The 15645-nt window shown below is 42.3% G+C and overlaps 1 protein-coding gene across 20 annotated transcripts in view; it reads left to right on the forward strand.

Moving 5' to 3' along the window:
• The window catches only part of kcnma1a (potassium large conductance calcium-activated channel, subfamily M, alpha member 1a), a 141269-nt gene that overhangs the window by 61362 nt on the left and 64262 nt on the right, over window positions 1-15645 (forward strand). For all 20 annotated transcript variants that reach the window (XM_086122590.1, XM_086122589.1, XM_086122570.1 and 17 more), the window contains exons 3-5: window positions 1965-2026; window positions 12921-13014; window positions 14080-14191. In XM_086122590.1, coding sequence (XP_085978716.1) covers window positions 1965-2026; window positions 12921-13014; window positions 14080-14191 — 268 coding nt within the window. The remainder of the gene's footprint in view (window positions 1-1964; window positions 2027-12920; window positions 13015-14079; window positions 14192-15645) is intronic.

Genomic DNA, 15645 nt, shown 5'->3' on the forward strand with positions numbered 1-15645 from the left:
CTTGCAATGCCAGAACCCGACACTTTCACAGACACGTAAGCAAACACACACCTTTGTCGCCGCCATCCTCAACATATCCAGTACCAGGGTAACGTTTGCTCAAGTGATTTAGTGTCTCACGTTAAATATAGCATGGGACGGATGAATGGAAGCCAATCATGGCGTTATTAAGAAAAAAGCAGAAATGTGATTCTTTTCGACATTTGTTTGGACCGCGCCGTAGTCGCACCCGCTACTGCTACTGTTTTCATCTTACATATCGGGTTTTTAACTGGGAGGGGGATGCCCGTCTGCCTTAAAAATACTCTGAAAGGTTTCCCCTTTTGCGTTGGCTCTTGCACGATATAGCGAATGCACGATGGGGGATGGCGAGGTGGGTTCTTCACAGCTGAATAACTAGGTCAGTTTAAGATGATGACGCGTTTTATCTCTTCGGCTCATCGCTGGCTTTTTTAGACGGCGACCACGATGGCGAGCGCCAATTGTTCCTTCTCCTTCGGTCCCTCTCTTCCTCAACCCTGCGTAACCTTTATACTCACACAGTGGCCTAAATTCAAGGGCACGTCAGTCAATGTGGAGTGCAAAATTATCAAATGAAGAACAGTGTGAGAGAAACAGGATGTCCCGAGAATTATTAAATTATTAAAATGTCTGTGCACTGATGGATATCAGACAAGGCATGTTAGATTTTCTTATTTTTTTAAATGTATGTGTTTATTTATTTATTTTGCACCAATGTTGACAGTTCCCACATTCCCGGCTGTCAGAAAAATTAATTTTCTGACAGCCGGGAATGTGGGAACTGTCAACATTGGTGCAAAATTGAGAAATCGTAATTTTCTGACACAGTTATTTTGTGTGTGTGTGTGTGTGTGTGTATGCATATATCATTATTGTATTTTGTTTGAACAGAATATTTTTTTTTCAGTACAGCATACTGTATATATTTATTTTTACAAATTGAAAACTAATAACATTATTCTATGAAATTCTGATTTGGGAATTAGCAATGTTCCTGGAACAACTTTCATTAATGCAGTAATTATTTATGAGGTGATTTCTCCGTTCAACATTAGCAAGGCTGTTAGTTTGACAGATGGACATCTTGACATGTTTTTTTTTTCTCTCAAGTGACAGTGGGTTCCTTTTGGTTTTACGGATCACCCAATAACTTGACGATGGTATCGTGCCACCCACTAGCTTCCTAATCGCCTTTTCTCCGTTTTTTCATCTTCAGCCTCCCCATTTTCCTTTTTTGTGGGAAGTCAATGATGTGTCGCACTTGTAACTGTCATTCTACCGTGCTCAACACTGCTGCCCAGGGATGGCTATCGTGCTGCATTCAAGCATCTTAAATCCATTAAAAAACAAAAAAACAAAAAAAAAACGTAAGCCAAGTGCTGAATAACTCGAGCACAATGTGTCAGATCCATCTAAAGGGCCGTCGCATGAAAGTAATCAAGCTCCGTCATCAATAATAAATGGCACCGTTAGGCAGCACAGTTTGTTCCTATTGTTGAATGGGTTGAATTGGAGACTACTGTGCACCACTGCCGTACGGGTTCAGCTCTTTGGTAAGATGATTGCACCGACATTGTGGTGATGATGAGAGCACTCATTTGGGTCGGAAGATTTTTCGAGCCCTGGTTTGATGTTTGTGCTACTCGGTGCATCACCTTGTCGTTATTTATGTCCTATCTGCAACCTTATACAACCATGTTTAATCCAGCCCATGCAATTATCATTTTGTCAACACTTGATAGCACCCCAAAGCACTTGTATTTGCTGACATGAAGGCGAGCGTTCGTTATTTTGAGCCGACTTTAAGGCGTACATCAGTTTGCAACCCGAACATGACGAGACGATGTTTAATTACGTGTCGCGTCAACAGTATCTGAATATAACATCCTGATGTACACCAATATCGCTTGTTAATCGTTTACTCGTCTCTCCTGTCTCCTCAGGTGGTGTTGGTATTTGCACTCAGCATCGGGGCCCTTGGAATATACTTTATAGACTCCTCAGAGTAAGTATCTCATACTTCCTTGGAGATATTTCGAATGATATTCCCCATTTATGGAGCCACGCAAAGTAAAATAAACATGACTTGCGTCGACATTGCCCTACATACTGCGAATGAATCATACGTGAAGTCTCTGAAATGCAAATGCTCATATTTACACACTCAGACACGTGCGCGCACACGCGGGGCTACGTCTTGTCAATGGAAGGCATGTCAGTTTCCATGGCAACAGAGACAGGGGAGATACTGTATGCGTGTGGAGGATCTTGCTTAGTTGTGTGTGGATGAATAAGTGAGACGGGCGTGTGTTGCCAGTTGGTGCATCTCCCTGGTTGGCAGTCACCCAGCGTCACATTGCGGGCCTGGCAGCCCTCCGACAACCACTGCAGTGTTATCCACTCCCAAAAGTCCTCCCTTGTTTGTTTTTGTTTTTTTGAAGATTTAAATTCTCGAGAGATCCAAATAAGCTTAGATGGAGGGGTAAAACTTGGCAGTGGGCTCGAAATGGCTGCAAAATGAACATGCTTGATAAATCTTGCACTGTGGAGATATTTGTGCTCTGTGCAAGTAGTCGTAGATGCTCATGTTTTGTTTGACTGCAAATCCACTGGCTGTCGAGTGCATGCAGTCATTTAGTCCTGTAAATGTTGTCAGTCCTAGCCCCGAGGGCGAACGTCAAAGAAGGCGGCATTTGCACTTCACCATGCTTATTTCATTTGCATGGAGGGAACAGTCTATCATTCTGTGGCAGTATTTCCCATTCTAATGAACCGAGACATATTTCGCAAGAGAAAAACCTCAGGCGCACCATGCAAAAAAAAAAAAAAAATGTCATCAAAGTAAACACACAGGCCAATTAAATAACTTCTACCATGTAACCAAACAGCATTGCCTTTCACTATATGGCACTAGCATAGATCGATGAACAAGGATGCATTATTCGTAAATAAATAGTCATCTTCTGACCAATTAAGTAGATTTGGATCATCTCACGGCTCACTGGTTGCGAATCACTGATCTATGGTACTTGTAAGGTCGAATACAAGCAGCTGGGAGGCACACCCATCACACAATTTCAAATTGTGCAACTTCACGGGGATTCAGTTCGTAAAACTGTTGGAGTAAAGCAATTTGTTTCAAGAAAGTGAAATGTTACATTAACACCAACTGAAGATGGCATTAAATGCGGATGCAATATGGCGCCGCGAGAGTGGCTGCCTTTCCAGCAGCTCCTATATTTTGTTGTTCTACTTCTTCCTTTCATAACTTTGCTGCTGTGAATTGGGAATTTCTCCATTGCGAGACTAATAAAGGTTTTCTTATCTTATCTTATGTACGTTGTTCTTGGAACGCTCGACACGCTTGCTTGACACGCTAACATTTTTGTTGTGGTCCACTAAATAAGGCTACCAGCATGTTAGAAACACCTTTTACTTCGATGCCAGCTCTAATATTGTGGCCAGCGGGTGTATATACATTGGGCCAGTATGTTACAGTTTCAACGTATTGCCTCCCCGCATCAGAGGCATCGCCTAAGCCGTCAGCGCGGCAGTCCATATTGCCCCCAAACCCCACCTCGACGCTTGGCATTGTGAATAACTCAGGCTGCCTCACTGGGGAATTCTTATCAAACTAGAGCAGCTTGTACAAACTGAGGGCTTTTCTACATTGTAATCACGGCACAGCTTGTGTAATTTTTATGCTACGTTTTCGACACACCTGACTGAAACTCGAGAGTCTCTTGATAAGGATTTGCTGTATTACGCTCGATTCAATGTGTACCGGCTGGCCAAAGGCAACCCACGCTGCCAACGTCAAACTCATCCAAAATGCATCACTTAAGGACGGCACAAATGGCTGTCCGTTATCACTCGGGCTTGTCACCTACTCACGAGCTGTCACACCAATCCTGCAGCATCTCGTTCGTTTCCGTCAAGTATTCTCGCCGTGATCCACAATGTGGCAATTCTTGCCTCCTTATTACCTGCCGTGAGGTGTTGCGTGCGCGAGGATGCGTGAAGAAGACGTCGAAGCGGTAGCATTAGACCACAGGGCATAATTCAATTAACTCGCGCTCACGTAGCTTCTAAAAATAAACCACCTCATTTACCTCCGCTGAAAAGGAACGTCAACAGGAGCGGAAGAAAAAACAAATCGATGATTACAGACTTCTACCTCAAACCTTTAATGATTGCGATTACCCTTCTAAATATTGACGGCTGTGTGTTGCAGTCACCGCGGGCCTGCTCGCCTTTCTCTTTCTTCGCAATCATCGCGGCCCTCCGCATGAGTCAATGTTGTTTTAGTGGCCAACATGCCATAGGACACGCGGCAGTGCCATACGACCACAACAAATCCGAAAAAAAGCGGGTATGGACTTTGTTTTAAAAGGCTTAATTGCTTGTTGTCACGAATGAGCTCGCGTAGTCGTCATGAACTTGGCAAACATGCTGTTGTTCAGAGGTCTGTTTATGAATGAAGCTTCAGTAAGCACCGAGAATGACCGCCCATCTGTTTGTTGTTGCGGAAAGCTTGTTTACCTCCAATCTGCGCCCGTGGCGTGTTTGAATTCAGGCTTTGTCTGCTCCTCTTTTAGCACACACACACACACACACACACACACACAGACACACACAGAGGTTAGAGTATATGATGGTGTTGTCAGCGGAAGGATGTCGTTTGTGCTACCCCCACCTCCCCCGCACGACCGTCAGCGTGGACACCTCCGTTCATCCCTCTGCTTCATTTTCCTCTTGGGTGCGCCCATCAAACCTATAAAGACAAATGTAGGACAAAGTCACCGCTGGCCGCTCTTTAAGGCGCGTCCCTGCTCCACTTCTGTATTCTACTCCTCGCCCTTGTTAAGCCGATGGTACAAAAAAAAAAAAAACATGACAGAGACACCATCGAAAGAGCTGCACCTGTAACTCTATCATTAGCGTGTAACCAACGTCAACACCGAAACAGAAACGGCTCCTGATGACTAATTAATGGAGTAAGCTGAGAAATATGGCCGAGGAGCGAGGTGAGGCCTGGCAGACCTTGCGGCAGCGAAGACTCTCCTAAATACGGACCTCCTCCGCGGGGTGTTGATAGTACCTGGCAGTGAGGTCAGGACAGAATACCAGAGCCTCCATTTGGACCAGAGATGACCGTATAACACCAGAGGACACCATTAGTAGCTGACACCATTCCCCAAATGTCAATCCACAAACATATTATTAATGGCACTCGTTCATTTAGCTCCCCCTTTGAAACCGAGGCAAAGCGCCTGCAATCGGATATCCCGGATACCGAAAGGGGACCTTGATCATCCATCCAGCCACTTTCTAAAACATCCTAACCTCATTAGGATCACACATGAGCTGGAACATATCCCAGGTGACTTTGGGCAAGGGGTGGGGGGACACCCTGAAGTGGTCGCCCGCCAATCACGGGGCTTTGTAGATAAACAGCAATTCACATTGACACAGATCGAGCTGGGGTGTGAAACTTGCTTGCGTTGTTGGTCACATGATGATGTGATGTTATGGTTACCGTCAGAGGTTCGGTTAGAACAGTGAAACCGCTTCAATGTGGAAATGCTGGAGGTGGAACGGTATGCCAACGTTCCATTTCAGGCGGGGCTTAAGGTCATGGTTTGGTTCACATTGGTTCAAGTTTTTTATATATATACAGTATATATATATATATATTTTTTTGTTTAATTCCGTTTGATATGAAACCAAACCCCAAATAAAGAGCATCGTATGAAGTACTGCTACGCTAACACTATGGAACATTGCGCCAGAGTAAAATGTGGTTCTCCCAAACTGGTTTTCGAATGAGATCTGTGTGTTTTTCACTCGCTGCTAAATGCAAATGGGCTGCATGAAATCACGAATTAAAAATCTAATGATAGCAATGCCTGTGTCGCTAATTAGTCGGCTAAGTTTGCAGTTGCACGCTCAGTTGCCCGGACAGTTTTTTTTTGGGAGGGGGCGCGAACTCAGAGTCACCATGGCGATGTGAAAGAGGCCTGGCACCCCACAATGCAGAGGGAAAATTCTATTTTTAGTCTAGAGGGTGAATGCTGCATGAACCAATCTTTAAAACACAGACTCAGCTTTTTTTTTTAATTGTATTTTGAAATTAAAATGTGTGCAAAAATGTATCATGGTTATTATTACTGTTTACACCGCTCTTGAAATAAATGGCAGGTTCATTGTTCTTTACTATTATAATTATTATTATTCTTGTCATTGTTATTATTATTACCATGAGCAAAAATGATAAGACCAATGAAAAGAAACTAAAGAAAAAAAGCAAACAATCTACCACACAGAGCTTTTTATTTTAATTCACCGAAAAAAACAAAAAACATCAATATACTGTACTTCTTTCTAGGTTTTGTCCAGAATCGTCGATAACTAAGTCCTGTGTCATGATAAAAAAAAGAATGGTTGAGAAGGACTTTTCGTTGTTTTCCTCTTTTACAAAAATGTGAGTGAAGGTTCTATTTTTATTTTTATTTTCCGTACAACGTATTCCTATTAATAAATCTTCTTTTGTATTGTTTTTTTTTAGCCTCCTCTGAGTTATTGATGTGTTTATCCATCGTACATGTTGGCGCTATTTTTACCTTGACCTAAGTGAATTATTTAAATAATAACCTGGCTTCCCAGACGCCCCCCCCCATCCACCCGCCCACCCTCTTGCAAAGTCGCTTAGAAGAGACTCTTTCCAGGTAGACATTTCCTGATTAGACCTAAATCGCTTTCAACATCTGCTTTGGCAGACGTGGAATCAAAACATTCATTAGCGGTGATGCATTATGGTATGAGCGGCAAAATCCCTCGCTGTCAGTCCTGCAGCTTGTCAAGGTCACACACAGTAGGGCAAACACAAGCCTATTGTCTCACTGATGGCATTTTGGGCTATCTTTAAAGCGTTATAATCAACCTAAGTTCTTGCTTCTTGTGAGCAAATGAGAATTTACAAATATGCCAGTGTGTTGTTTTATTGGGGGGGTTTTTTTTTTGGTCAGAGGAGTTTAATGTGACGAAACATTTTCCGTCCCGAAATAGACAAATGTGCTCCGTGGCGTTCCCCTCGGGCAGTCTGTGTTCTGTATGTCATATGTGCGCATGCAAATGTGTGTGCATCACTTCCAGCTTCACAAATAAGCAGCAGCCATTGGGGGGTTAGATTTAAAGCGGCAGGGGTTTTTTTTTGGGGGGGGGGTTCTTTTTTGTGGCATTCACAAATATAAACTGTGGATGAATACGAGAGCTTTTTATAGAACCGTTGGAATCCCCGGGATTTAGACCCGTTTATTTCCATCCACACACACACACACACACACACATGGATTCACAGCCTCCTATGACTGTCGCTATGTCACATCTTTCTGCCTTTCTTTCAGCATGTCTCTCTCCTTGCCATCGTCACGCTTTAGCCCTCGGGCTGTGGCCAGGGCTTAAAGGCGTAATAAGAGCCGCGTTGGGCCATGGGCTATTTTCCGCGGGACGTTGGCAACTCTTGGCCAGAAATCCTATGTGATTGTGTGGTGTGAAGTGACACCCCACCGCCCAACACACACCCAACGCGGCATTCGGGGGTTTTGTCTTGTCTTACATTGGTTTCCTGTTGAAAATGCTGACACGGGATGAGATAACGCAATCCGGTGCAATAATTCTGTCATCATTTTTCTATAATTGTTTCCGAGGTGTTCAGTGTAATGCTCGCATGTTCATATTATTTTGGGCAGTGTTGCTTTGGGAGCTGCAAGATCATAGATGTTGAAACTCCTCCTTTCATCCCCCCCCCCCCCCCCCCCCCGTTTAAACGAGACACCTCTTGGCCAACAGAATATGCTTTTGTTACCATGATGACAAGGGTTGAAGCTACTTGTTGAGCCTCCTTGAATCCCAAAAAGATCAGCAGGTTAGGCATCAGCTGTCCTGGACCTTAAACATAATACGAGGTATAACAAAATTAAATGAAATGGTTTAAAATAGCAACAATAACAACAACAAAAAGAATGAAAATCCACTTTTCGTGGTGCTAATTTTGCTTGTTTAGCGAGTTTAAACTCACTAATCATGTTGAACATTCTCTGAACATTCTGAACTCCTGTTTCCATGCCAGGGTTGCATTGTCAGTGAGCTGGTTGCAGCCACAAAGTCGCTAGGGATGTAAATGATATCCAGATATCAAGATATGATATATTCACACGATGAACCTCATGATATAATTATCATGACAGAGGTGGCCAAAACATGCCTAATCAAAATTAATCTCCACTTATTAACTAACCACCAGGGGTTCGAAGATAACCTGGCCTATGAAACAGATGTGGTGTTTTTAACTCTTTCATTCCACAAGACGTACTTGTACATCTTTTTAAATTTAGGTCCCGCCTACCGATGATGTACTTGTACGTATAAGTCTTTTTTTTTTGCGTCATAGAGAGGAGGAGGATCTGATGCAATCTGTGAATGAGAATAAGCCGTTTGCATTGTAAATCATGTAAAAAAGCGACCAGTAGGTGGCAATGGTGTCTCACGTGCTTGAAATGCATGCTTTTCCAAAAAGCTCTTTTTTTTCAGTTTTTTTGCCCAAGAATCACCATTTTCATGAAACTTAGCCATTTTGTAATGCCGATTGCTGAAGTATGGAAAAAGATAGAAACAACAAGTCCAAACTTTATTTTGGTAGGCTCCATGTTTATATAGCATTAGAACCAAATATTCTGTGGGCCTTGCAAGATCAGTCAAAATCCAGTAAAACGCTGGGATTGAGGGGGTTGCTCCAGTGAAAATGGCTGGGATTGAATGAGTTAATATTCGGCAATATTGACGGCAACGATAATGTGGCAATTTTAATATTGCGATATTGCCATTATCATTGTATTTCTAATAGTCGCTCCCGAAAAAGTGTACAGGAAGTGGGCTATTACGCCCTGAAACTACCTTTGGATCAATTTGTTGTTTTCAGTGCTGGCACAAGCATCCAATTGCTGCTAAATTTGAAGAGATATACTTAACAGATGGATGATCATTTTCATCATAGCGTGTGGGTGGAACATGTTGGTGAAGATTGGCGTTTGCAATTGAGCTTCTAATCGTCACAGAAACTCTTTCCACAAGCTTCTGCACAGGCCGTTTTTTGAGTGCTTTCAAATTTTGACAGGGAACTACAGTACATATCAGACAAATGGATGACATTAATCAGTCAAGCCTATGCATATGGGCTGAAGCTTGGCTTTTGCATCCAGTCGTAACTCTACTCAAGGCCCTATTCATCACTGCTCGCAGCATTATTTTTAAATTTCACTTCCATTTTATGACTTTATTGTGTTTCTTTTCATGCCCTGTGATTGGCCAGCGAGCGTTTCACCCACAAAGCGCTGTTCAACTGTAAATTTTCACCAGAAATGGGTTTATGTGCGCCTCAATGTATTTGTGACGCTGATTCCCAAAAAGTCTTTACTGTTTTTTTTTTTTTTAGAGCACATCGATATTTTTCATTTTCTTTTTTTTAACCTACAAAAGCTGACTGTAAACAAAAAAGTTGCACCTGCTACTGACCCTAACCCTTACTTAATAAATATGATCAAATATGACTTACATATGATATTATTATTAAAACAATATGTGCCAGCGAAATAATGGCAGATTCATAATCGGAGCAACCAAAAAAAATCCGGAAAAAATTACTTCCAACTCGGATTTAAAAAAAAAAGTTTAAAAAAATTGTTGAAGCGTGAGATTAGCTGGACTCGGTGACAAGCTGACCCACGACTGAGGACAAGTGCTGTAGAAAATGGGTGGATGGATGTTTTGAATGCCATTTAGCAGCCTCTTTTGTGACTTTTTTTTCCTTCTCTCTTACTCAAGTCACTAATGTCATTTGACTTCTAATAATGGCCAAATTAAAGCTTTCAGAATTTCGATGTGATCTTTCGGCCTGATGCAAAGTCAAGCTGACTAACCAGTGAAGCCCGCGCTGCACGCTGCCATGCTCTCGCCCTGGTTATCGAGAACGCTTTGGGTCATATGACTCGAGATGAGCAGTTAGTCAGAATTAGGCCAGAATGGAGCCCAAGGGGGGAGACGCCATGGTGACCACTCCAAATGGTGTCTTCACTGTGCGCCATCTGTGTGTATGTGTGCACGCATGGTCTTGTAAGAAAACTTTTTTTTTTTATATGATGCGATGGCAGAGGAAATTTGTCGGGTTGATGTATGACTCTTTAATTGAAAATTCTCAACATTGGCGCTAACGCCTTTTTGGCGACAAATTCAAATTAACCTCTGCCCAGAATCTGATTGCACTTCACAAGGGAAATTGCCTTTCAACCAAATCAAAGCGTTTATTTTTAACAATAGCCGCGAGTGGTTGTAATTTCTTTGGACATGGGCGAGGCTTTTACATTCTCTTAAAGAGCAGAACAGTCCTAAGGATATGCCCGAGACGGGCAGTGTGAATTAAAAGTTGGATCATTTTCTTGGAGCAAGAAGACCTCTTTGGCATGTCTCGACTCATTCATCCAATTTCTTGGATGATAAAAATGTCGACGCCCCATTCATCCACCTCTGGAGGTCATTTTGCGGTAACTCAAGCCTCAAGCCATTTAGCGATCCATACATGAACAATTTTGAGAAAAAAAAATGACGTGATGAAATCTGTGACATTTTTTGTTTGTTTGTTTCCTAAGCTCCTCTTCCCACGAAATTTTAAACCTACCGTATTTTCAACACCAAAAGGCACACTGGATTATGAGGCGCACCTTCAATGAATGGCCTATTTTGTAATTTTTTTCATATATTGGACGCACCGGATTATAAAACGCAATCTACAATGCATCCACTAGATGGAGCTACGCCTTTGTTGTGTATTCACAAACGAGGAAATCACATAATAATTTCTGTAGGGGGGCTATAGAATTTATTTTGTGATTTCCTTGCTTGATTTTCTGTTTTGATGCATTATTTTCAATTTTCGTAGTTTCAGTGAATTAATCGTTAATTTACGTTTTTCGGAGGCGGTCATGAACGCCTCTCGAGTCGAACGGAAGAAGAGAAGGCACGGAGACGGACAAAGACGTACCTGTATTTGTTGAGACTGTGAAAACTATTAATAAAGTGTGCGTTTTAAAAAACCAACACCACAGCTCTCCTTTATTCGTAGCTGCAACAAAAACGTATTTAATAAAGGAGCGACACAGTTCACTGAACCAACAGTAAGTTATAACATTGACTCGTTAACGTTGAACTCTCTTGCCGCTATTCTATTTCCGTGCTCTACTGCATGTGTCCAGCAAGGAGCCATTTTGTGGTCGACATATTACCGTAATGACCATACACAAGGCACACCGGATTTTAAGGCGCGCTGTGAGCTTTTAATAAAATGGAAGACTTTTCGGTGCGCCTTTTAGTGCGGAATATACGGTAATTAAAAAATCAATATGTATTACAAAAACCCAATTCCTGATGAAGGGATCATGGCAGGGACACATCCAAGTGATGAATGCAACGGTGACTGCCTGTGATTGCTTTTTGTGCTTACTCACTAATGGTTAATCATCATGAGGATGGAAATTATGACAGATTTGCAAAATAAACATCCAGTTAGTGGCTGCCTCCTCCTTGACAGGCGAGGAGGATGCAGGAGATTCTCTCGAGTGGAGCGTCTGTCATATTGGGGGATATCCGTGTTGGATATTTGTGCTTTCAAAAAAATGCAGTGCAAGATATTTTCGGAATGGATGACGGGCTGAATTTGTCTTCTTTCTGCATGAATCTTATTATCCAGCATTTCCTCAAATGGTGGTCTGCGCTCTGCTTGCTGCCGTGCCCCAATGAATCACTCAGTGCATTGTATACTTGAATAAATACGCCCCCCCCCAATAGATGGCATGTGTAATTATTCAGACGTACCAATGTAACAAACAAAATGAATTCATTGCCTACTTTGTCGCTAGCCAAAACATCAGCACCCGCGCGGAAGTATGGCATCAGAATGTTGACGTTCCCTGCACAATATCAATGACGATCATGTGTTATGTTTTCGCCACAATCAGGCTTGTCGATGAGATACAATCATTTCGATCGTTTTTTTTTTTGTTTTTTTTTTAAATCCTGCAACATAAAAAAATAGACCTAAAAAATAATGGGCTTTTTGAAAATAAAAGAAACAAACGTATTCGTTGTCGTGATGCACGATATGAACATTTTTGACCGATAACCGATAATTTCCTGCTTTGCATTAACAATAACCTGAATTATTATTATTATTTTTGGCACACTACAAATATATCTGTTGTTGCAGCTTCTGAATGTAGTGGGGTAGAACAATGATATTAATAAAACAAACAAAAAAAACCCCATCAAGTCACATGTTTTGCTGCTTTTTGAACTCTTGTCACTTAAGACGGTCCAGCGATGAGCCATCTCAAAAGCTCTGACGCATATTCTATCTATGAATGAAGTTGGTCGCATTCTGTCTGAGTTCTCAGTTTTATTATTATTATTATTTTATTTTATTTTTTAGATCAATCCACGAAAAATGGGTTGAGAAGAAATGAATAAAAGATGCAATGGACGCCTCAAGATGGTGTTCCGGCCACGCATCTGCAATTGAGGAAAAACAATACAATGTTGTTCCCTTAATAAGAGCTTGCAAATCTCGATTTCTTTGGCTTGGCTCCCATTTCACTTTCTTGTGATGGAGGACCAAACACACAAACAGAAGTGCCATATAGAAGATTCTTTTTAATATGGTGATATTGAATCCAGCCGTATTACTCATCCAGGGAGCGTGTCTCTGTCGGAAATGAAAAAAATAGAGCACCGTAATCATCAATTCACAAGTGTCCTTTGAGCAACGTGTTTATCTCTTTTGTATTTTGCAGCCCTATAGAATCCTGCCAGAACTTCTACAAAGACTTCACGTTACAGATCGACATGGCCTTCAATGTCTTCTTCCTCCTTTATTTCGGTCTGCGGGTAAGCAACACGTGATGCTTGTGTCTCAACGCACCATCATCGAGAATGAAACTTTCTTTCCTGCCAAATTTTATTGATTAAAAATATTGTGAAAAATCAAGTCGTTCTCTCCGCTCTCAGGCAGTGTGCTTGTCCACTGAATACTGAAACCATGCTACAACCTGGGAAAAAATATATATATATTTTTTTGCTGGCTTTTTATGGCCTGCTCAGGTTCTCATTTTTTGTGGAGGACGGCAACTAATGCCGAACTCCAAACTGTATCTTGTAGCATTGTTTTCGCCACACCCCCAAAAAATTGGGAAAACTGAAATGGGGAAAAAACGGGCGGCCCGTTGGCCCAGTGGTTAGCCCGCCGACCTCACAGTGTAGAAGTACTGGGTTAAATTCTGGGTCCTCCCTATGGAGTTTGCATGTTCTCCCCGGGCCTGCATGGTTCTTCTCCGGGTACTCCGGTTTCCTCCCACATTCCAAAAACATACATGGCAGGCTGATTGAACACCCTAAATTGTCCCTGGGTGTGAGTGTGAGTGCGGATGGTTGTTCGTGTCTGTGTGCCCTGTGATTGGCTGACAAGCGGTTCAGGGTGTCGTCCGCCTACTGCCCGAAGACAGCTGGGATAGGCTCCGGCACCCCCCGCGACCCATGTGAGGATAAAGCTCATCATAAAATGGATGGGCGGATGGAAATGGGGAAAAACAGTTTCACGTGATATCTCACAATTCAGTTCTATTTGTTTATCAGTCTTTGCACATGTTTTCAAGTCTCTACAAACATGTATTATGTTCACTAAACGCAGTATTGCGATATCAAACTCGTAATTATATTTATGCACAAGCCTAGATCAAATGTGCTCTGTTTTACATTGCTGTCATCCCAGCAAAAGTCTTCTGGCGAGCCTGACATACTAACAAGTGACTAAATCAACTCATAAGCTACTTATGCCCCAACCACGGGGCATGAATCAGCAAGTAGGGTGATGCAAGAGTGGAGTCACCGCAAGTTGTCGTGAACGTGCGTAGGTGCTTCTGTTTGTGATTTTGACTCCCCTCTTTCTTCTCGCAGTTTATAGCGGCCAACGACAAGCTGTGGTTCTGGCTGGAGGTCAACTCGGTGGTTGACTTTTTCACTGTTCCTCCCGTCTTCGTCTCCGTCTACCTGAACAGAAGCTGGCTCGGTGAGTCGTCACAGCTCCCGTTTGAAAATGTTTTTCCCCTCAACGCAAGCATCTTACCGCTCCTCTTTCATACCATTGGACCTCAATCTTTACCTGTCAACCCTCCTCTTTATCACTGACCATCGCCGCCCCCGCCCCCCTCTGTTTCGCTATTACCGCGGGTGCATCTCTGAGGCTCCCTGGCTCCCAGCTGCAATCTTCTTTGCCTTGTCATGCAAAGTGACAGGAAATCTCCTCTGATATTTCAAAGGAGCATAGCAGTTTCTAATGGGGAGGAGAGTGACTTGTGTGTATGTGTCTTTTGTTTAGACGTTGCACCTGAAATGGCTCACAGTGACCCAGCACTGCGATACATTCACAAAGAACTAGCATTAGTTCCTCACACCCACACACACAAACACACACCCACCCACACACACACACGAACGAGCAGTCTTGCATGAGCAGTCTGGAAAACACCCCAACCTGTGTTACATAACGGCCTACTTTTATCTGCGAGTTCAGAGTATTGTGACCTGAATTACACTGCAGTATAAAGGCTCCGTCTTGCTCGGGTGCACAGCTACTCTGCTTGTAATCCCGTGAATAATACTCCTACCTCAGGACCTCGGCCAAACGCAAACAGAGACTTACATATGTGATCCTGAGCTATGATGCTGTCACAATATAAAACGCTCGACTCAAATAATGGAATAATGCGGTTCCACTTCAGTTAGTTTACCTGCGCTGCGTTTAATGTTGCATCATACAAATACTTACATTCGGCATTATGCTATTGTGTTTCGAGATTGAAAAGCCTTCATTCTACTTACTCCGACCAGCTTGGTACTCTTTGCAATTGAGTAACAGGTTTTGTTCAAGTTAAAATCATGTTTGTTTGGTTTTTTTTGTTTGATTGCAGAGGTTGTACAATTTATGGCTCCCCTCTACTAAAAGCCCCTTTGTCGAAGCAGATGCGTGGTAACCTTTCCGCAAGTAAATAAGCACACCTGGCCACTATGTCAGATACTGTATATTGGAGAATAAAAAAATGCATGCACCAAAAATGGTATTGGAAAAATATGATTACACAATCATACGTTACTTAATAACTACTCCCTTTCAGTTGACTAAATAATCACACACAACCACAATATGAGAACATACTGTATAATAAAAATGTTTTTGTACAAATAAAGGCTTCTCCCAATAAATGCATTAGTCCTAATGGATGCCTGAAGAAATGGAGAACACCTTTTTTAATAGCAATTTATGTAAGATGTGGCCTCAGATGATATATTTTAACTCGAACCCGTATTTAAAAATACACCTAGAATTTGAGTTGAAACTATCTAATATTTACCGACATGTGTATGCAGACTTTTGGAATACCCGGGTCATGAAATCGCTGAGTAATTATGAGGTGTTGAGGGTTTCTGGAAACGCCCCACCGTGGCTAATGAATCCCACCAGGA

This window comes from Hippocampus guttulatus, chromosome 10 (assembly GCF_054856545.1).
Source record: "Hippocampus guttulatus isolate MCC_2025c chromosome 10, RoL_Hgut_1.0, whole genome shotgun sequence".
Lineage (NCBI taxonomy): Eukaryota > Metazoa > Chordata > Actinopteri > Syngnathiformes > Syngnathidae > Hippocampus > Hippocampus guttulatus.